Genomic DNA, 21,903 nt, shown 5'->3' on the forward strand with positions numbered 1-21,903 from the left:
GGAAAAATTCCTTTCTCTGAGTAGTTCAGTGCTGCCAAAGAGGAAACTGCAAAACTCAATAAAATGTTGGTTTGACTTTGGTCTTTCGCTGGTTGTTCATCCATGTAACCCTACCGCATTCCAAAGCCTCAGCGAGCTACCTCATGATTCTTCATTTGCTGTTGTATCTGTACCCATTCAGGGGCATGGGGGTATTTCCCATCATTTTGGGGGTGCCTTTATACCTACAGGCACAGAGGAAGTACACTGCATGCAATGAGGGGGCTGCTTAAGTGCAGCTTACAATTAAGACAATGAAAGTGCCATCCCAAATGACTGTGCCAGAGATGTGCAGAAAAGTGGCCAATGGGAGTGTGTACAGGATCTCTAGCTCTTTATTCTCAACATTTCATGGCTTGATAATATTTATTGAGACAATTTATCACTGGTCTGCACCATGATAAGCACAAGCTCTTCAACAAATGAACTATGTCAATGTGCCGCCCACAGCCTGTCAAATTTTGTAGCCAGGTCACAGTGGAGTTCTGCATTGATGCCCAGACACTACTCAAGCCTGACAGTGCAGAATAGAGATGAGCTCATTTCACCATTTCTCTGGCATTCAGTTGTTAAATGCAACAGCAGAAAGTAAAAGGATAAGTGGGGCTGACAAACTGGGATCAAGAGATTTGTATTTTTGTAGTGAGAACATTTTTCATAAATAAATTGAGGGCTTGATGTCATGCACAATAAGAAGATCGATACAGCTGATAAATTGGGATGAATGAGGCTCCCTCAGAGCCTGATCCCAAGTGATCAGAGGGTCTTAGAGACAAGGACTTCATGAGGGAATTTTCCAATAATAGAAGCTTAGATTCAGAGCTGAAAAAGGACCTCAGAGGTCATTAGGTCTTACAGATGGGGGGACCAAGACCCAGAGAGGGTAAAGTTTTCCTCCAAGGTCACACAGCTAAGAAGTAGGGGAGCAAGATATGTGAATCCAGGTCTCCTGACTGCTAAGGCAGTACTCTTTCCTGTATGCTCCTCTAGGAGCACCGGTTTCAGGTGATTATCCCACGTCCTGCACAAGTAGGTGCTGTTTTGTGCATTTGTGAAGAGCTACCCAACCAAGTCCCATGGACATGCTTCAAGGAGAAGCAATCCAGAGGATGGAGTGATGCCTTGGGGGCTCCTTGTCTGACTCTTGGCCTATTCACCAATATATGACTCTTTTGCTTAACTTTTATTCAGAAAATGGAACTAAATCAAGATTTAGGATGAGACGGATGGATCAGAGATGCAATCTAGTCAGCCCAGCATGGGATGATTTATCAAAGGGTTGACTCCCCCAGGGACATCTTGCCCTGCCCACCCCCTCAAAGATTCACTTTTCCAACAAATACTACTAAGGTTAGCTTTCATCTTTTCGGCATTTATCTGTAGTGTTCTTGAGGGAAGCTCCTTGAGGGAAGGGACTGTTTTTGCCTTTCTATGTATACCTACTCCTTAGCATAGTGTCCAGCACATAGTAGGTGCTTAATAAATGCTTGTTAATTGATGGACCAGTCGAACAGATGTCCTCTTCCCTGACCATCCACCACTGGGTCACGGCTTTCACTAAGTTCTCCACTTTAAGGGGTAGCTCCAGAAGGCCTTGAATGGGCAAGGATAAAATCCCCCTAGGACGGTGGTGTCTGAGCCTCTCTTATAGAAACAAGCAGTTGTGGCTGTTGGCTGTTTGGGCATTGTGAAGAGAGCTGCTCTTTGTGAGTGTCAGCAGCACCCAGCTGGTTACATCTGAAGGGAGATACACCTTATTTTATGGAAAGCTTTCTTCCTCTGCTCATGGAGAAGGAGAGGTCTGAGAGTGTTATGTGGTCCAGGGTTTTTCCACAAAGTGGAGCCAGGGATATTGTTTGTTTGTTGCTGTTGTTCATCCTTTACTCTCAAAGACATCTCAATGACATCAGGAGGGTGAGGCCTTGATTTGCAAGCGAATTGCAAGGAGGGGAAGGGGGAGGAGGAACCAGGGACAAGACAGTTGCTATTGAAAGTTCCCTCTTCCTTGCCCTCCCCACCCGACTTAGGCCACCACCATGCATGTCTGCATTGTGATTGGGACACCTCCGATCCCAGTCCTAGTTCTCCATCCTGTGTGAGCCCTTCTCATGGAGGTGTGTGCCCAGTAAAAGAGAACATGTTCACACTGGCTGCTCTTGGTTGGGCCTCCCAGGGCACCTTGGTGGACACCATTAGCTCCTTCCAAAGAATGTCAGGTTTTCTCTTCTAGAGGCACCACATGGGGATAGCCTCAAGGGCCATGGAGTTGAAGGGCAGGGATCAGGTGGAGCTGCTGTTATGTAAGCATGCCTAGTGTTTCTGTCCATCACAGGCATTCCTAATAAGGAAATCACAATGCAGCCATGAGTGGGGTTTGTTTAGGCCAGCCTTCAGAATTTTTCAAATGGAGAGATACCACATGTGCAAAAAGAAGGACAGAAGCAGATGGGAGCTTTGCTGCCATGAGCCATTGTAGCTATGGAGAGTAGTGGTCTCTGGAAATTGTCCCTTCCATGTGCCCATTTGTTCTGCTGGTGTGTTGGTAATCAAAATGGGCTCCTTAGCACTTAGTTCAACAGATGCCCTTCAAGAATTTGTCTTTTGTTCCATTTGAGTAATTTAGTGTATTTCATTTGAGCCTTACTAAGTGCTAAGCCCCAGGCCCAAACCCCTATTAGGTGTAAAACCTTAGTGGGTGTGGATTGGCAACTAAGGTGGGGCCCAAGGTAGGGCTAACTCCAGGGAGGGCCTAGTTTACATGTCTGGCAGAGCAGAGGCTCTTAGACCACAGTGGGTTTAAGTCACCTCTTTGTGATGCTTCTAGGTCATGTGGGTGAGTCGCATGTGTGACTCACCCCTGATGATGAAAAAGATATAAAAACCAGGGGCTGGCTGTCTGTTCCTTGGAGCTCATTCTTCCAGCAGTGGTGGTGAGGGTTACTCTGGGCCAGCCCTTGTTCTGAGCTCCCAGGCTGAACCTAGATGTTGGTAACTATGAATCTGTATTGGGTCTGTCTGTTGATGTTTGTACTTTGTTTGTAATTTGCTCTGAAGTTCAGGGTGCTGGCTTTTCCCCCTGAACTAAGTGAATGATATTTGTATGCTGAATTAAAGTAAGCTTGTCAACCCCTTCACCTTGCTTTCCTTAGTTAAGCAGATCAAAAGAACTGTGCTGTTGGCAGCTTTCCGGGTGCTGGCTGTGGGTGGATCTTACACCCCCACAGAAGCTGCTAGCCGGATTGTTGAAAGAGCTGGTGAGGAGTTTCCTATTTTAGGAAGGCAATTGATGCATGGATTATGACTGGATCCTTTGGGGAATCTTGTGAACATATGGCTAGGGCACCAAGCTGCTCTCACTCACCCCGAAAACTGACAACAGATTGTAGTCAAACATTGTCATTTCTACCTTTACAGCATCTCTTGAGTACGCCCCTTTCTTTCCTCTGACACTGCCCCCATCTGGTGCAGGCCCTCATCTCCTCACACCCGGACTGTGGCAGGAGCAGTGGGGGCCAGAGGGGGTTCCTGTCTCCTTCAGGTCTCTCTCCACTCCAGTCTACCCTCCTCCACTCGTCTGCCAAGGTCATTTCTCAAAGCTCAGGTCTGACCATGTCACCCTCCCCTGCTGCTTTCAATCCACAAATTCCAGTGGCTTTGCATTATTTTAAGAATCAAATATAAAATCCTCTGGGTGACTGTTGAATCTCTTTACAACCTGGCCCCCTTCCTACCTGTCCAATCTATATGATGCAGCAACACCAGCCTCACTGCTGCTTGCACACACCACTCCTCTCTAGCCTGTGGATTGGCTTCATCCTTGCCTCAAATGCTCTTCTTGCCTTCCCTTTGCCCCATTAACAGGAGCTGCTTTGATCAGGGATTGATGACCAAAGGAGGGAGGCCCAAGACCACTGTGAGTTAGGGAGGGCTCCTTCCTAAGCTAGTAAATGTGGGGATGCTTAACAGATGCCTGGGGGATAGCTGGCAAACAAATGTCCTTCAGGCACCCCCTCCCCACCAGAAACTTTCTTTGCCTAGGTAAATAAAAAAAAGGAAGTTCCAGCAGGTCAGGGGTGGGGTGAGCATGTTGTGAGAGGTGTTATTTCTGCTTCTCTGGATTTGAAATAGCATTCATTCCAAATTCCATCGTGAATATCAAATGAGATAATATTTGTAAAATGCTTGGCACAGTGCCTTGTCCACAGTAGGTGCTTAGTCAATGCTTTTTGTCCTCCCTACCCCTCACTGGTGACTTCTGGAGAGTACAAAAGTGGCTGGGCTATTTTCTAAGGTTTCTGCAAACTCCTTCCAGGGTCAATGTGCTATTAATTCAGCTGTAGGTGAGGCCAGTGCAGTTCACTTTGTGACTGTAAGATGGCCACCAAGAGGGCTGTGGGGTATTTCTTCTGCTTACTTTTAAAGAAAATGTACTGATATCTTTTGTTTTGATATCACAGGCCTTTCTGAATAGAATTCTCGGCCCCACCCACAGCATTAAGCCCTCTCTTGTAGCAAAGGAAAAATAGGTAAAATGTTCAAATGGTTGGTTTGGGGGCACCCAAAGGGAAGGACGTGGGTACAATTGGGTGGAAGCTGCTCGGAAAAGCCATGTGAGCTTTGGGACAATCTGAGGGGTAGTCTAAGTCTCTATGCTCAAGCTGAGGTGGCTATTATGGGGCAAAGTCCACATGTGCAGCTGCCTTCTTGCAGATGCAAATCCAGGTGGTAGGAACCTTTGCAATCTCCAGTTGAGATGCCAGGATGAGTACCAGGGTCTCCAGGTGACAGATTATGCCACCTATCTGGATATGAATCACCCCCACTTTGATTTTGTTCCAGGGGTTTCAAGTCAAATACAATTTCTGGCTCTAACTGGATTTTTATTTATTTTTATCTCATCTCTTTGTAAAGAAACAGAAAGCTGCCCCAATCAAACTACCAAGGGGATTCTTTTTATAGAACAGGCCAAATAATAACAAAATTCATTTGGCAGAATACCAGGCCCAGAATCTCATGGGAAATAATGGGCGGAGTATGCATAGAGGGAGTAGTACTACAGGACACCAGGCTGTATTACAAAGCTGCAATCATCAAGATGATTCAGTACAGATAAAAATAGAAGAGAGAGAGAGAGAGAGAGAGAGAGAGAGAGAGAGAGAGAGAGAGAGAGAGAGAGAGAGGAGAGAGAGAGAGAGAGAGGGAGGGAGGGAGGGAGATAGAGGAGAGGGAGATAGAGAGAGAGAGGAGGGAGGGAGGGAGAGAGAGAGAGAGAGGAGGAAGGGGGAGAGAGAGAGGAGGGAGGGAGGGAGGGAGAGAGAGAGAGAGAAAGAGAGAGAGAGAGGGAGACGGGGGGGGGAGAGAGAGAGGGAGATAGGGAGGGAGAGAGAGAAGGAAAGAAAGAAGAAAAGCAGAGGTTGACTCAAGGATAGCAAACTCCAGCTCCAGGGCCACATCTTTCCTGTCATCCATTTCTGGATGGCCTAAGAACTGAGAATGTTTTCTACATACAATAACAATATTTTAAAATGTAAAAACTTAGCTGCATTTGGACCTCAGCTAGGGGGAAATTTGCCAACTCCTGGACTCAATAAGCAAAATTCAGAAAAATGGAACAATTTTTTAAAATTGCAATGTCTCGATGACCATACAAAAATGCTCCAAATCATTAATAAAAGAAAAAAACGTGAACTAAAATAACTGAAGTACTGCCTCACACCCAGAAAACTGGCAAGGATGACAAAAATGGAAAGAGTGAATATTGGAGGGGCTATGGGAAGACAGACGTGATTATACTATTGGTGGAGCTGGGGGATTGTCCAACTGTCCTGGAAAACAATTTGAAATTTTGTGAGAAATGAACTAAACTATGTGTCTATGGACCCAGCCGTCCCCCTGCTAGCCTGACATGCTCACCTCTTTTATTTTTCCTTTGTGCCCTCAAAGGCAGAAATGGAGCAAAGTATTAACAGTAGCAGTTTAAGGCAGTAAAGGAACAAAGCAAAACAAAAATCTAGAAGCCAAGCAGGTACTCTGTGAGGGAAGCAGAATTGCAGTAGCCCAAAAGAAAAGTGAGAAACACAGAATTAGAGCCATCTCCACTCCAATGTTTAGAGGGACTTTTTGTGCCCAATCTGTGGCAGAATCTTCCAAGCTTGTGTTGGTTTGATCCTCCATAGCTGGACACATTGTACGCTGACCCTGATATAGTGACACCATTTTGGTCCTCTTCAATTATGAAAGACCACAATGACAGCTTTATATAATAAATATATCAAAATGCTATGCCACATTTCTTTGATCTAAATAAAAATGGAGATTGCTGTAAATGGCTGGGGAAAGAAAGTCCTCTGTAATCCCCTGTTATGGGGAAAGAGATTCTCTTGTCCTGGACTGTCTGGGAGACTCTAATGACTTCTGTCTTCACAGCAGATGGAATAAAAACTTGAAACCTAATTAGATGAAGCCCTCCCTCAAACCCTGGCACTTGAGCCTGATGGTAAAATGAGAGACCGTTGAGTTAAATAGAATACCCAGATAATTACATTCCAAACACACTTAATGACACACCAACTTACAGGAAAAGGAAATTCTCTGTTGATTTATAGGCTGCATTATGGAGAAAACAATCTAGTTAGAGCCTTTCTCTCTGTGCTTAAAGCATCAGCATATCCCATGTAATGGTGGGCTAATCTTTGTTCTGAAGTTTCCACTTCTGGAGAGCAGCCATGCATTTCACAGTGACGGCAGCCTTGCTCTGCTCTCACTTGCCTCTTCCCATCCCTCTGAGCTCTAAGCCATCCCCTCCCTTACTTCTGCCTTGCCTGCCCTGACCTTCAAAGAAACCCAATCATTTTTAGCCTTGTCTCCCTTCTCAGGACTGATCCAAATGCACCCCAGCTGGTGGTTTTCTTCTGGGTGTGAGGTAGTTGGGCCCTTGCCTCTCTACTGGGGGAGGAGGGTGGTGAGATTCTGAGGCTTCGGTGAAGGTTGATATCAAAAGCTTGGACACAGCGACAAATCCCAGCATGAAAAGAGGAGCAGCTGATTCTAAGACCTCAATGGTTTTTGCAAACCTCACATTCTAGGCCACAGTAAGTATTGATTGTATCAAAATTAGCAAATGTATAGGAATTTGGGAAGGGAGAATGACATGCTCAGGCTCTGGAACCCTCCACTGCACCTCTGGAAGAAACTGCCTCAGCATCCTAGAAGATTGGGGAAGACCACTACATGCAGAGTGAGCAGCTGAGTGTCTACCTGCTGCTGGCAGAGAGCACTGGACAGAATGGCCTCAATGAGGAAGGGAAGGCACTGGAAGGAGAAAGGAAAGTGGGGACAGAGGTGCACTGCACTCTCACTTCCCATTCCCATGAGACAACATCTCAACCCAATCCTGATCCAGACTGGGCTAAATCCAGTCTGTTTGCTGCTGGCTCTGGGGTAGGGGTGAGACCTTTGGGAATCACGCTCTATGGAAACCATGCTTCCTATGACCTGCTGCATTCCCACATGAAATGGTCCTTGAATCTGCCCATTCTAGCACTTCTGAAGCCTCATGTCTCTGCTCTTGATTGGTCCACATCTTTCCATCTTATTCATATGGAGACTTGCCCAGGATCACAGAGCTAGTAAATGTCTGAGGGGGGATTTGAAGTCAGTTCTTTCGTACTCTATGACTCAATCTACTATGACACCAAGCTGCCACAGAATAAATGATTGTGATTAGTGTAGTTAAAGTCAACAGCTAAATGCATCCCATGCACCAGGCACCATCAGAGATGCTTGGTAGACAAAGGCAAAAGCAAAATGGATCTTGATTTCAGGGAGGAGAAAGGGTGGTGCTAAGAGAAATGTATTTTCTATCCTTACAATTCCTTCTTTATTCCTCTTGTCTTGACTCATCAGCAGGTCCAGAGGACTTTTGATAATCTCCATGTTACTGCTGACTGGCCTTGCTTATTTCCATTTATCCCCGACTACTTGTGAAAACAATATACTCAGTGGCAGCGTAGGATTAGCCTTCCTCAGGCACAGAGAGGCTTCCTCTCCCTTCCTCTCCCTGCCCCTCCTCTATCTTCCCCTTCCTCTCCCTTCCTCTCCCCTTCTCTCCCCTATTTTCCTCTTCCTCTCTTTTCCTCTTTCTTCCTCTCCCTTCCCCTTCCCTCCTCCTTATCTTCCCCTTCCTTTCCCTTCCCTCTCCTCCCCTATATTCTCCTTCCTCTCCCTTCTTCTGTCTTTCTCTCTCCTCCCTTCCCTATATTCCTCTTCCTCTCCCTTCTTCTCCCTTCCCTCTCTTCCTCTCCCTTCCTCTTCCCTCTTCTCCCCTATCTTCCCCTTCCTCTCCCTTCTTCTCCCTTTCCCTTCCTTCCCTCTCCTCCCCTATCTTCCCCTTCCTCTCCCTCCTTCTCCCTTCCCCTCCCTTCCCTCTCCTCCCCTATCTTCTCCTTCCTCTCCCTTCTTCTCCCTTCCCTCTCTTCCTCTCCCTTCCTCTTCCCTCTTCTCCCCTATCTTCCCCTTCCTCTCCCTCCTTCTCCCTTTTCCTTCCTTCCCTCTCCTCCCCTATCTTCCCCTTCCTCTCCCCCCTTCTCCCTTCCCCTCCCTTCCCTCTCCTCCCCTATCTTCTCCTTCTTCTCCCTTCTTCTCCCTTTCTCTCTCCTCTCCTCCCTATCTTCCCTTTCCTCTCCCGTCCTCTACTCTCCCCTCCCCTATCTTCCTCTTCTTATTCTCCTCATCCTTTCTTGTGTGTAGGAGGGCTGGGAGAAGGGAGGAGGCTTTAGTGGAAAGCTGGTGTCACAAAGATGAAGCGCAGATAAGTGAGTAGGGAGAAAAGGCCCACTGCCCATCTGCCTGTCTGCCTTGAATGTAGGCTCTGTAGCTAAGGAATGGTTACTCATGTTCAGAAACCTTGTTTTTCTAAAGGATATGGGTCCTGTGAGGGACCTGGATGTTTCCAGGGCTGAGAACAAGGGCTGGGGGAGCAGTTGGGGACCAGGAGGACATCTGTTTGGGCTTGGTAAGGAATGGTCCAACCTTGGCAGCTTGACTTTGCAGTCCTGCAAGGTCAAGAATACCTTGTCTTGAAGATGAATTCTGAACCAAGATGAATTCTCCTATGAATGTCTAAGACTTTTGTATTATTTGACAGAGCTGTGTGACTCTTGTCCTCTAACTTGCTGTTAGCATTCTGGAAAGTCCCCCCACCCTCCACATTTGCTGGGGCAGTTAAAGAAATGAGTCCCTTCAGCAGTCACAGGGATAAAACTCTGCCAGCTCTTTGGCATTATTCTTAGCTCTCCTGACTCTCATGTGAGGCCAGAAAAGGTGAGAAAAATCGAAGCTGCCAAATGGTATGGGTGATTTGGGGTTAGCCTCTTGTCTTCTGTGGGTCTGAGTAAATCCTCATTTCATGCTCTCAATCTTCTATTGAAGAGTCTCTGAAAGTATTAATACTAAAATTCTGGACAATCATTTTAGGAAAATGAAACAAAGGCATTTAATTAGAATGTTTCCTGAGTTTAATTGGATTAATTAACACCCAGATTTGGAAGATGCAAGGATTTGGTGGAAGTGAGCAGCTTCCCATCCTATTTACTCCACAATCCAAAATCAGCCAGATGCCCTAATTCCTTAGTTCCACAGTTGAGTCTCAACTCAATTACAAAACAAAATCTATAGCCCCAGCTCAAGCTTTTGTATGGGGAAGAGTCTGCAGAAGTAATCAACTCCAATTCCCTCTGCCTGATTTAATTACAGTGCAACATTTGGTGCAGCTGCTGATCTCTTATTAGGTGACCCCCTCCCTATTCCCCCGGCTCAGCCTGGAGGAGGAAGGTTGCTTATGGTCTCCCTGAGCTATCTGCCCATACTTACACTGGGCAAAATCCCACAGATTTCTCTTAAGTCACAAATATTTTCCTTCTCTTGAAATGAATTATCCAGGAATTGATCCAAGTATTGGAGTGAATTGTACATTATATCAAAAGGTAAAACTGTGTGTGTGTGTGTGTGTGTGTGTGTGTGTGTGTGTGTGAGAGAGAGAGAGAGACAGAGACAGAGACATACATACATACATACACACACACACACAGAAGCAATTCCCTAGTCTCTTGCATAAACTAACTAAAAAGTATGACATATCTTCACTTATAACTGAAGACAAGAAGTAGGATTCTTGAGGTGAAGAGTTGGTAAATTATATTAGTGTTTCCTAAGTTTCTACTTATGTAGGTTCTCTATGGTTATACATTTTACATTTAGGGACCAGCCTTCAGCGTTCTGTGGCAAAAGATCATGAATTTTAAAGCTCTAAGAGACCTCTAAGGCCATCCACTTTGTCATTTTACAATTGTGGAAATTGAGACCTGAAGAAGTCAGGTTTGCCCTAGGGCACACTCGTAGTAGAGCCAAGATCAGAACCCAGGTTTCCCAACTCCAAGTTCCATCGCCCTCCCACCTACCAGAGTTGGCTTGTTTCTAGAAACAATGGGGGCCTCAGGAGAGAGTTTGGGAGCAAGTCCTTGACTGTATTGTGTCCCAGCAATCTTGTACACTTCGGAGTAGATACACACCTGCCCGACTCACACATTCTTTTTGGAGGAAAAATGACATGGAAACAAAATGGAGTTGTTCATAAGTTAGTTAATAGCCATTAAGCTGGAAGGGCTTCTCCAGCCCTCTCATTTTATGAAGGAGAAATCTGAGACCTAGAGAATGGAGGGGTCTTGCCCAAGATGCATGCAGACAGGAATGAGCAGAGCTGAGATTTGCACCAAAGTGCTCTGACTGCCAATCCATTGCTGTCTTCACTGTACCACATAAATTTCTAAGGAAATTAAAAGCTAATCACCTACCATTGTCTTTCTCTCACTGCGGGGACGTAGCTCACTGTGCATGAACCTAACTTAGAATCAGGTGGGCTATGTAGTATTCGGCACCAGGTAGATCATTAACACATGGGGCATGACCATGACAGGTAAGAGGCAGCACCCTCTCTGGTTTTCCATATCAGAACCTGGCCATGGGACCCATGCATCAGAGGACTTGGCCTTAGCTCTCCAGTGAGGGCAGAAAAGTCAGTATGTATTACCAAACCGCAAGAGTCACCTTCTCCTTTCCTCCCTACAACACTGAAGTGTGGGCCAGCCTGCATTTTGTTCAAGGCTTACTGCACATGGGGTTTGGACCCAGGGCAAGAGATAAAGAATCATCATGCCTTAAGGTAAAAAAAAATTCTCCATAACAACACTGAGTTTCCCACCCCAGAGGACAGCTTTCTGCTTAGAGCACTTACTGGGAGCCACAGGAGGAAACAATTGTGTTCACTGAAAGCAAATAGGAAGGGAACAATGATGACAGCTGCCAGATGTTCCAGCACCCCTGAGGGAACCCTGAATGCTTCTGCCTCGCCTCTGACAGACCTCATCATCATGGTCCCAGGCTCCAGGGCCCACTTTTCTGGGCATGCTGCTCTAATATCCATGGAATCCAAACATTTGAGAGCAAGAAAGGACTTCAGTGGCAGCTGAGTCCAACCTCCTTTATTTGAAATATGGAGAAACTGAGACCCAGAGGTGGGAAATGATTAAGGGCACAGCACTAGTTCATCTCAAAATGAAACTAGTGTCAACCCCCGGTCCAGTTATCTTGCAGTGGAGTGAGGAGGACCTGAGTTTGAATCCTGCCTTAGAGACTATCTAGCTGTCTGAACCTGATCAATCATTTAACCTCTACATGTCTCAATGTCCCCATCCATAAAATGTGGACAATGGTCACATCTACCTCACAGTTTGGGAGGATCAAATGAGTCAACACATTTAAAGCTTTGCCAATTTTCAAGTATTATATAGTTTGTTCTTGTTTTTTTTTTTGTTGTTGTCTTTGTATATAACCCCTCCTATGGTATTTTGGGATATCCAGAGGACGTATTGTTGGAGCCCAGCCACATCCAGTGCTCTCTTTTGGGATTAAAGGTCTGGAATTATCTTCCAAAGATTTGGTTTAGAGCCTTGGAGCAGAGAATTCAGGTTCTAAGAGGCTCTGAGAGACCACATTAGCTATGAAGTGCTCATCAGGCCAGTTTGGATCCTGGCAGAAGGGATAAAAGAGCTGTATACCAGGGGGAGGAGCATCATTCACTGCCTACTCTGGGCTAGCCACTGTACCAAATGTAGTGCCATCAAAGACAAATCCAAAATGAGGAAATGAGGCTCATTCATGTTCATCTTACAAGGAGCCTGCCATGTAAATTGCACCCAAGCAGAAATCAACAATTTTCAGGGGCCAAAAAAGAATGATTTCCCCCCTCCCCAATCCCTGCTTTGATCAAGGCTTGTGTCAAGACCACTTTTAGGTTCTGGGTGTGTCACAGGGCTTTGAGGCAAATTATTATCGGGGAACTGGCACTGAAGCTGGCATGGTTACATTACTATATCAGACGGGAGAAGACAAAACAGTTTGTAGAATGAAGCTAGAGAGAAAGAATGGGGTTGGGAATAGAGACCTAGCCTTGGAGTCAAGTAGGCCTGGGTTCAAGTCATGACTGGCTGTGTGACCCTGAGGAAGTCACTCATAACTCCTGCATTGGTGAAGGCAGCTCCTTCAAAAGGAGTTCCTAGTACCAGTAAAGACACAGGTCAGATTTTAAAACATGAAGCAAGATCAAAACAAGCACATTTTACTCTATTCCAACTTAATTGCTTCTAGTAAGCATTGTCACTATCCTGTCCCCAGTGGTTACCTCTCATATTTAGCTATTTCTTGTTTTTGAGTGTGTCACTGTGTTAGGTCTGGTATTTCACACCATAGCATTTCAAATGAAACCATCCATCTGAACATCCCAACCCCTGACAATATTTCTGGTTCTGAAAATGGAAAGCTACTCACTCAGTCTTCCCCACAAGGCTCTGTGGCCATCATTCTAATTATGCAACTTAGTCTTACCATCACTGTTGATGCAGACCACCTCCTGTACTTGTGTCCCAGGACCACACTGCCTTCCATTGTCTGGCTCGCAGTCCCCAAGCTTCACTGCCTTCCAGTCATAGCAGGAAGGCTCTTCACAGGGGATGGCTTCCAGCAAGTGAGGGCAGTTACTAGTCCCTCCAGATCCTCCAGTAGGCTCATTGGTAATCCTCCGCTTCCTCAGTTTAAAACCTGAAGTATTTGGGAAAGAAAAGATTTGGTCAGTGGATGGTCTAGTCCAATGGACAGCTCCAGGAGGCATAGACGTCTAAGGAGGCAGAGGGAACAGGAATTTTGCTGCTTAGAGCAAAGTGCTTCACATAAAAGATCTAATCAAGGCCTAACAATAATCCTAGAGGGGGGTAAGTCAGGGGATAGAGATGGGACCTCTGATTTCATTGGCACCAAAAACTCCCTAGTGAGTTAACACCCTCTATCAATAGAAGTTGGCAACTACTTAGCATTTTATAGTCTTGGAGGGTTTTCCAGGGCACTAGAAGGTGACTCAAGGCCAGTATATCAGAGGTATGACTTGAACCCAGGTCTTTCTTCTTGACTCCCAAATCAGCTCTCTATCTACTAGGAAACACTTCCTCTCAGGCAGGGAGAGTGCTATTTCCATCTCCTTTCAGATGGGGAAAGGGTGACTCAGAGATGTTGACTTGATCATACCCCACTAGTAAATGTTAGAAGTTAGATTTGGGGGGGGGGCGGAGCCAAGATGGTGGCTGGAAAGCAGGGACTAGCATGAGCTCCCCGCCGAGTCCCTCCAAAAACCTATAAAAGTGGCTCTGAACCAATTCTAAAATTGCAGAACCCACAAAATAGCAGAGAGAAGCAGGGCTCCAGCCCAGGACAGCTTGGATGGTTGCTGGGTGAGGTATTTCGCGCACGGAGCTGGGAGCAGAGCAGAGTCCAGTTTGGGCAGTGCGGACCAACCAGACCAGAAGCTGGGCGGAGCAGGCCCTAGCACCCTGAATCAGTGAGCTGTGGCAGTGGCCAGACTTCTCAACCCACAAACACCAAAGACAACAGAGAAGGTTAGTGGGAAAAGCTGCTGGGGACAGGGGAATAGAGTTCGTGGTTCAGCCACCACCCTGGGGGCAGCGGAGGTGGGGCAGCTACAGAACTACAGCTGCAGTTGCTTCCAGCCCCAGGCCCACCTGGTGGGAGGAATTAAGTGGAGGATCAGAGCGGGAGTGCACAGCCTTCTTAAGATCTGAGTCGAGATCCTGGTTGGCAGTTCTTGGGGGAGAAGAAGCACTGGTATGGCAGAACTGGCGCATCCCCACAAGCTTGGAACATAGTTCTCTTAACTCTACAAGCAGTCATACCCTGCTGAAAAACTCAAGGATCAAGTTAGTTGGTTGGGAATATGGCCAGGCAGTGAAAATGCACCCAGATTCAGTCTCAGACTTTGGAATCTTTCTTTGGTGACAAAGAAGACCAAAACACACAGCCAGAAGAAGTCAACAAAGTCAAAGAGCCTACAACAAAAGCCTTCAAGAAAAACATGAACTGGTCTCAGGCCATGGAAGAGCTCAAAAAGGATTTGGAAAAGCAAGTTAGAGAAGTAGAGGAAAAATTGGGAAGAGAAATGAGAAAGATGTGAGAAAACCATGAAAAACAAGTTAATGACTTGCTAAAGGAGACCCCCAAAATACTGAAAAATATACTGAAGAAAACAACACCTTAAAAATAGACTAACTCAAATGGCAAAAGAGCTGCAAAAAGCCAATGAGGAGAAGAATGCCTTGAAAGGCAGAATTAGCCAAATGGAAAAGGAGGTCCAAAAGACCTCTGAAGAAAATGCTACCTTAAAAATGAGATTGGAGCAAGTGGAAACTAGTGACTTTATGAGAAATCAAGATATTATAAAACAGAACCAAAGGAATGAAAAAAATGGAAGACAATATGAAATATCTCTTTGGAAAAACCATTGACCTGGAAAATAGATCCAGGAGAGATAATTTAAAAAGTATTGGACTACCTGAAAGCCATGATCAAAAAAAGAGCCTAGATATCATCTTTCAAGAAATTATCAAGGAGAACTGCCCTGATATTCTAGAGCCACAGGGCAACATAGAAATTGAAAGAATCCACCGATTGCCTCGTCAAAAAGATCCCAAAAAGAAATCTCCTAGGAATATTGTCACCAAATTCCAGAGCTCCCAGATCAAGGAGAAAATGTTGCAAGCAGCCAGAAAGAAACAATTTGAGTATTGTGGAAACACAATCAGGATAACACAAGATCTGGCAGCTTCTACATTAAGAGATCGAAGGGCTTGGAATATGATATTCCGGAGGTCAATGGAGCTAGGATTAAAACCTAGAATCACCTACCCAGCAAACCTGAGTACCATGCTCCAAGGCAAAATATGGATTTTCAATAAAATAGAGGACTTTCAAGCTTTCTCAGTGAAAAGACCAGAGCTGAATAGAAAATTTGACTTTCAAACACAAGAATCAAGAGAAGCATGAAAAGGTAATCAAGAAATGGAAATTGCAAGGGACTTACTAAAGTTGAACTGTTTTGTTTACATTCCTACATGGAAAGATGATGTGTATGATTCATGAGACCTCAGTATTAGGGTAGCTGAAGGGAATATGCTTTTATATACATACATATATGTATATATATGTTTATGTATATATAAGTATATGTGAGTGTGTATGTATGTATATATGCATGTGTATATATATATATATATATATATATATATATATATATAGAGAGAGAGAGAGAGAGAGAGAGAGAGAGAGAGAGAGAGAGAGCGAGCACAGGGTGAGTTGAAGACGAAGGGAAGATATCTAAGAGAAATAAAATCAAATTAAGGGATAAGAGAGGAATATATTGAGAGAGGGAGAAAAGGAAAGATAGAATAGGGTAAATTATCTCGCATAGAAGTGGCAAGAAAAAGCAGTTCTGTAGGAAGGGAAGAGAAGGCAGGTGAGGGGGAATGAGTGAATCTTGCTCTCATCAGATTTGACCTGAGGAGGGAATACCATACATACTCAATTGGGTATCTTACCCCACAGGAAAAAAGGAGGAAGAAGATAAAAAAGTAGGGGATGATAGAAGGGAAGGCAGATGGGGGAGGAGGTAATCAAAAACAAACACTTTCGCAAAGGGACAGGGTCAAGGGAGAAAACTGGATAAATGTGGATAGGTTAGGAAGGAGCAAAATATAGTTAGTCTTTCACAACATGATTATTGTGGAAGGGTTATACATAATGATACACATGTGGCCTATGTTGAATTGCTTGACTTCTTGGAGAAGGTGAGTGGGAAGGGAAGAGGGGAGAGAATTTGGAACTCAAAGTTTTAAAAACAGATGTTCAAAAACAAAAAAAAAATTTGCATGTAACTAGAAAACAAGATACACAGGAAATGGAGTGTAGAAATTTATCTTGCCCTACAAGAAAGGAAGGGAAAAGGGGATAGGAGGGGAGTGGGGTGACAGAAGGGAGGGCTGACTGGGGAATGGGGCAACCAGAATATACACCATCTTGGAGTGGGGGGGAGGGTAGAAACGGGGAGAAAATTTGTAATTCAAACTCTTGTGAAAATCAATGCTGAAAACTAAACATATTAAATAAACAAAAGAAGTGAGATTTGAACCCAGGCTCTCTTGACTCAAGCTCCAAAGCTCTAGCAGCAATACAATGCTGCCTTTCTAGCAAGCATTCTAGTCCTAAAGGTGACTCAGATACTGTGGCTGAACCACTTACCAGGCCCTTATGACGTAGTTGGTGTTCCCATGGGATAATGCATTTATCTAACACCTACTGATCTCGGAGCCTGGCAGACAGATGCATCACCTCCCTTCAGCTATGGTGGTATCACAATGGGTCTCTGAATTTTCTGTATAACTACAGGATTTTCCAACTAATTTTTTCCAACTGAAGTAGCCAAAACTACTTTAAATTTTAACTATTTGAAAGGAAATCTTTCTAAAATGTAAGATGGTTCCCTGCCGCAGAGGGGACTGAACATCCTTTAATCACCTCTTAATGATTCATGCCGAACATATCGTTGTGTATAATACAGGAATGCCATCAGGGGCTATAGAACCATGCAGCAATGTTTGCCTTAGCCCCAGTAGCCTTGAATACCTTGAATATTTTATCCCGATCATCCTTTGTTGTCCGACTGTCAGTTCTCACTGTGCCAGGCTACATCATCCCTTTTCTCTCCTTCTAAATTAAATTGAACTAAATTACTTTTAGTTTTCTGTGGGCTCAGGAACTGGCTCAGCAAGGTTATGAAAATTCACAGATCTTGAGATTTGGAAGGAATATTACTGGCCATCTGGTTCAAGCCATACATGGAAGGAATCCTCACTATAAAATACTGCAAGACAGGTGGCTGTCCAACTTTTGTTTGAATATGTGTGAAACAAAAGTAGGTTCTGAGAAAATATCTAAGACACTGCACTCTGAATAAACTGTGGTACCTTTTTTAACTGCTCAGAAACCTCTTTTTGGGGGGAGTGGTTTTCAGTTGGGGCCTGAATAGGAGAGGTTGATGGGTAACTGAATTCCAGATAGGTAATATATTCTCATTTAGTTGTTTTTTGCAAGGACTTCAACTCCTCTTTTGCATACTAAGCACCACCTTTAGTAGTACTCATGGATCCCAAAATTCCTGTCGTATCTGCTGAGACATCTTCCCGCATAAAGGAAGAAACATTGTGAATTGATGACTCTTCAGTTCCCCCATGACACAGCGAGGTACTCCATCATTGCAGGATTCTATAGACACTGATTCAGCCGCTAGTATGTGCAAGGTCCTTTACCAGTTATTGGGGACTTGTTCTGTAATGGTGAATGAGCGGCCGTGGCTCATACATAATTGAAGGTAAGCATACTATGGGGCATCATTGTCATCCCTTGTAGTTTGGTCAAGGCCGCCTTATAAAATGAGCCTTCTCCATTCATGACAATTTCTCCCTCTTAACTCACGGTCCTGGATGTTAAATAGCTTCAATTCAACAGTCATTCACTATGTGCTCAGCACAGTCCACAAAAGCCTAAAGGCCAAAACAACACGTTACCTTGAAGAAGACCTGATGAAGGCCAGGCAGCCGCTTACATACCTTTCTTGCCCTGCTGGTCATCACAGTTTTCAAAGGTACAAGGACCCCAGGCTGACCACGCTGACACTGCACACTCAACTGGGCAGGGAATGTGGCACAGCTGAGTGGTGTTTGGGACAGGCCCTGTGCAGAGTTTCCAGTCTACCGGCTTGGAAGCTGTAGGGGAAAATGAAAAAGAAATGAAATTCTCCAGAAAAGGACCTCAGCATCATTCCGTGTCAATATTTCCAACATGAAAGGAGGATGACAATGCTTAAATCAGTGTTGCGGAACTCTTTTCATTTCACAGATTACAATTGTATAATTCCAAAGGGTCTTGACAGGTTTGGGCACTGGGCTGAATCTAATCAGATAAAATTTAAGAAGGGAAGATATAAAGTGTTACATGTGGGTCCAAAGATCAACTCCTTGAGCGTAAGATTGGAGAGATATGGTTAGATGACAATGGGTCTTAAAATTAAGCCTTTTTATTGAAGTGCAAGCTCAACATGAGTCACCAGTATCCCATGGCAGCTACAAAAGTTGTCTAATATCGGGTGGCATTAGGAGAGGCATAGCTCCTAGGGCTAAGACATTCATACACCCATTGGTCAGACTAGGAAAAGTGTGTTTGATTCTAGGAGACATATCTATCTAGGGAAATGCCACTGGGAGTAGTTGAATGGTTTCTAACTGAAGTCTTTGCTTCCCAGAGGACAGCAAACTCAATTTCTGTGACCACAAGAACTTTGTTAAAGTTGAAGCATATGTAGCTTGGCCTGAGAGCACTGGAGGGAAGGATGGTGCAAATAAGGAAACCAACAGAGATGGGTGAATGCTTCATTGCCTACAGCTTCCCTGGCTCTGATTTCCACCTCATGTCTCCATTTTCTCCTTCTTTTTCTACCATTTCTTCCTCTTTAAGTGCAACCCTCCTGTCCAGATCACAGAACCATTGTGGACAAGATTTCCTTTCCAGTCCCTAGCAGGATGCCTTGGCTTATCCTCAGGGAGGGAGCTTTAGGAAGATGAAGAACATGAAATGCCTCTTAGGACAGCATGGACGATTGCCCCTTCCCCTCCACCTTGAAAGAACTCCAGAGCAGCCTTTCTCCTTGCTGGCTCTGCAGGTAGGGAGCAGGCAGTATATGTGTATCTGCATATCTGTATGTCTCTGCAGGTGTGGGGGACATTTAGTTTGGTGATGTGTCAGGGGAATGATAGGAAATGTGAAGAGAAGTCGACTGGAATAAAATTAGAGTCAATAATAGGTAATCAACATATGAAGCACTGACCATGCACCAAAAAATGAGTTAAGGACTGATGAAATGTAAAAGACAGTCTCTGTCCTCAACGGGGTCACGGTAGAATGGGGGAAGAGAATGTGCAAATAACTAGGTACCTATAAGCAGTATACAATCTATGATTTATACGAATATATATGATTTATCTGTTTCCTATACACACAAGTACCTGTGGTATAAATACTATATATGTCTATCATATACATACATATGTGGGTGGATGTGTATAAACAGATGTGTATAATTTATAATACATATTATATATACACATATTTACAATGGGATGTGTGTGTGTTTGTGTGTGTGTAACTAAGGAAGCCATTTACTATAATAATGTAGGATACAGGTGAGGAGGGACTTTGTGAGAGTCCTAGCTGAGTATCTTATTCCTAGAAGGTTGAAGGCATCTGGCAATTAGAAACCACCAGAGTCCCAAACCATTCATTCTCATTGATGGTAGTGAGAAGCTTTTCCATACATTAGAAAGGCAGAGAACACAAAATTACATGCAACAGGCACCTCATAAAGTTTTCCTGGGATGGAATCAGAGGGTGTTCGGTGCTTGTCATTGGAATGGTTTGATTATTATTATGGGATTTGTTTTTGTTCATACAGATTTCACTCTAGTAATGATTGCAAGTATGGAAAAGCATATGTATATAATCCATGCAGGCACCATTTTCCTGAGTCACCCTGGAGTGACCAATCCAACACTGCCCTCCTCGTCACTGCCCCACCCTGCATCCAGACCACATCTATTTTTATTAATGACACTTCTTCATCTCATGACTAGACACACATCTGTGTGAGGTGCTGAATCCTTATTCACTGACATCATAAATGTTCAAATTAGTTATTTTGGAGGCTTTCCACATTTGTTCTCCTTTTTTCCTCCCAGGAATATTTTAATTATCTCTCTCTACCGCAGTGAAAATAAACATAACGGTACTTCTATTACCTGTATTGTATGAATCACAGAGAACTTTCCTGGATTGTTTTCTAATGTATATTTTCACATCAGTCAAAGCCAAGAATGATTCATTTGATTACTTTTCCAACATTGAGATTGTGATGTATTGTGGAACAAAACAAGGAAAGAGAAATTTAACTTTTTTTTGCAGACTTAGAATCTTTACCACACCAAGCAGTTTTTTTATGGCAGTACATATTTACAACTCAAGGAAGCCAGAAGTTTCTGAGACCAAGAGTGATCATTATAATTACACAATATTATGGGATTTTATTGCTTATTCTATTATTTCAATTTACTATGTTATAGTTGTAGATTTTGTTTTACAGCTTCTGTTTACTACAATTTGCATCAGTTCCTTTAACTTTTCTTATGCTTCTCTGATTTCCTCACATTCATTGTTTCTTAGAAGTCTAAAATCTTACATTACATTCATGTACCACAGTTTATTTGGTCATTCTCCAAATGATGGACCTCTACTTTACTTAGAGTTTTTGTTAACACAAAAGTGTTGTTGTGAATATTTTTATTTGTATTGTATGTTTATTCCATCTTGGACCTCAATGGAATATGTGCTTAATACTGGGATCTCTGAGCCAAGGGGCCTGGGCAATCTGGTCACTTTCTTTGCATAATTTCAAATTGGTTCCCACAACAGTGTAACTTCTTCACAGATCCACCAACAGTGCATCAGCATGTCTGTCTCTCTACAGCCCCTCCAACACTGTCTATCTTTTGTAATCCATGAAAATTTCCTGGGTGTGAGGGGAAACCTCAGGGTTGTTGTGATTTTTCCTTTATCCTACTATCAGTGGTTTTCCTTCACTATGCTTAATAAAATACTTTTTGGAGACAATTTCATCCAGATGCTACTCTATAACTTTCCCTTACACAGCCAAGCTCCTAGACAAATTAGTTCACACTTGTTAGCACTGCTTCCTCACTTTGATTCTTTGCACAACATTTTAAATAGGGCTCATAATCCCATCAGCTGATCCAAACTGCTCTATTCAGAGGTCATTGACCACCACCATTACCATAGTCAATCAGTTGTCAAATCTTCTTGATTCTACCTCTTCAACATCTACTGCACCAATGCCCTCCCCTCCAGTCACAGCCAGTACTCTAGTTGAGGCTCCTATCTCCTCTTGCTTGGGCTATTGCAATGGGCTCCCAATTGTTTGAAAGTCTCCCCTATGCAATATATTCTTTACACAGATGTCAAGTTGATATTCTCAAAACACAGATCTGACTTCACTTCCCTGCTCAAAAATGTTTAATGGATCATCTTGTATTTAGGAAAACACTAATTCCTCAGCAGAGCATTAAGAGCTTCTCCCAGTCTGGCTCCACCCTAACTTTCTGGACATTTTACAATGTATAGATTCCCCTTTGTGTACTCTATGTTCCAGCCACAGACTAACCAATTGTTCCTCAACCTTAACATTTCATAGGCTAATCTAAAAGCTGGGGATACCCTCTCTTTCTCCTCCTCTTTCTTTCTTTTCCCCCAATCCCTGGATTCCTTCCCCTTCAGAGATCAGCTCTGATG

At 44.0% G+C, this 21,903-nt stretch overlaps 1 protein-coding gene across 1 annotated transcript in view; it reads right to left on the reverse strand.

Moving 5' to 3' along the window:
• The window catches only part of THSD7A (thrombospondin type 1 domain containing 7A), a 353,889-nt gene that overhangs the window by 119,919 nt on the left and 212,067 nt on the right, over window positions 1–21,903 (reverse strand). Inside the window, exons 6-7 of the mRNA XM_036760403.1 lie at window positions 18,099–18,254; window positions 12,979–13,191 (exon numbers count right to left, since the gene is read on the reverse strand). Of these exons, the coding sequence (XP_036616298.1) occupies window positions 12,979–13,191; window positions 18,099–18,254 (369 nt within the window). The remainder of the gene's footprint in view (window positions 1–12,978; window positions 13,192–18,098; window positions 18,255–21,903) is intronic.

The sequence above is a fragment of the Trichosurus vulpecula genome, chromosome 5 (genome assembly GCF_011100635.1).
Source record: "Trichosurus vulpecula isolate mTriVul1 chromosome 5, mTriVul1.pri, whole genome shotgun sequence".
Taxonomy (NCBI): Eukaryota; Metazoa; Chordata; class Mammalia; order Diprotodontia; family Phalangeridae; genus Trichosurus; species Trichosurus vulpecula.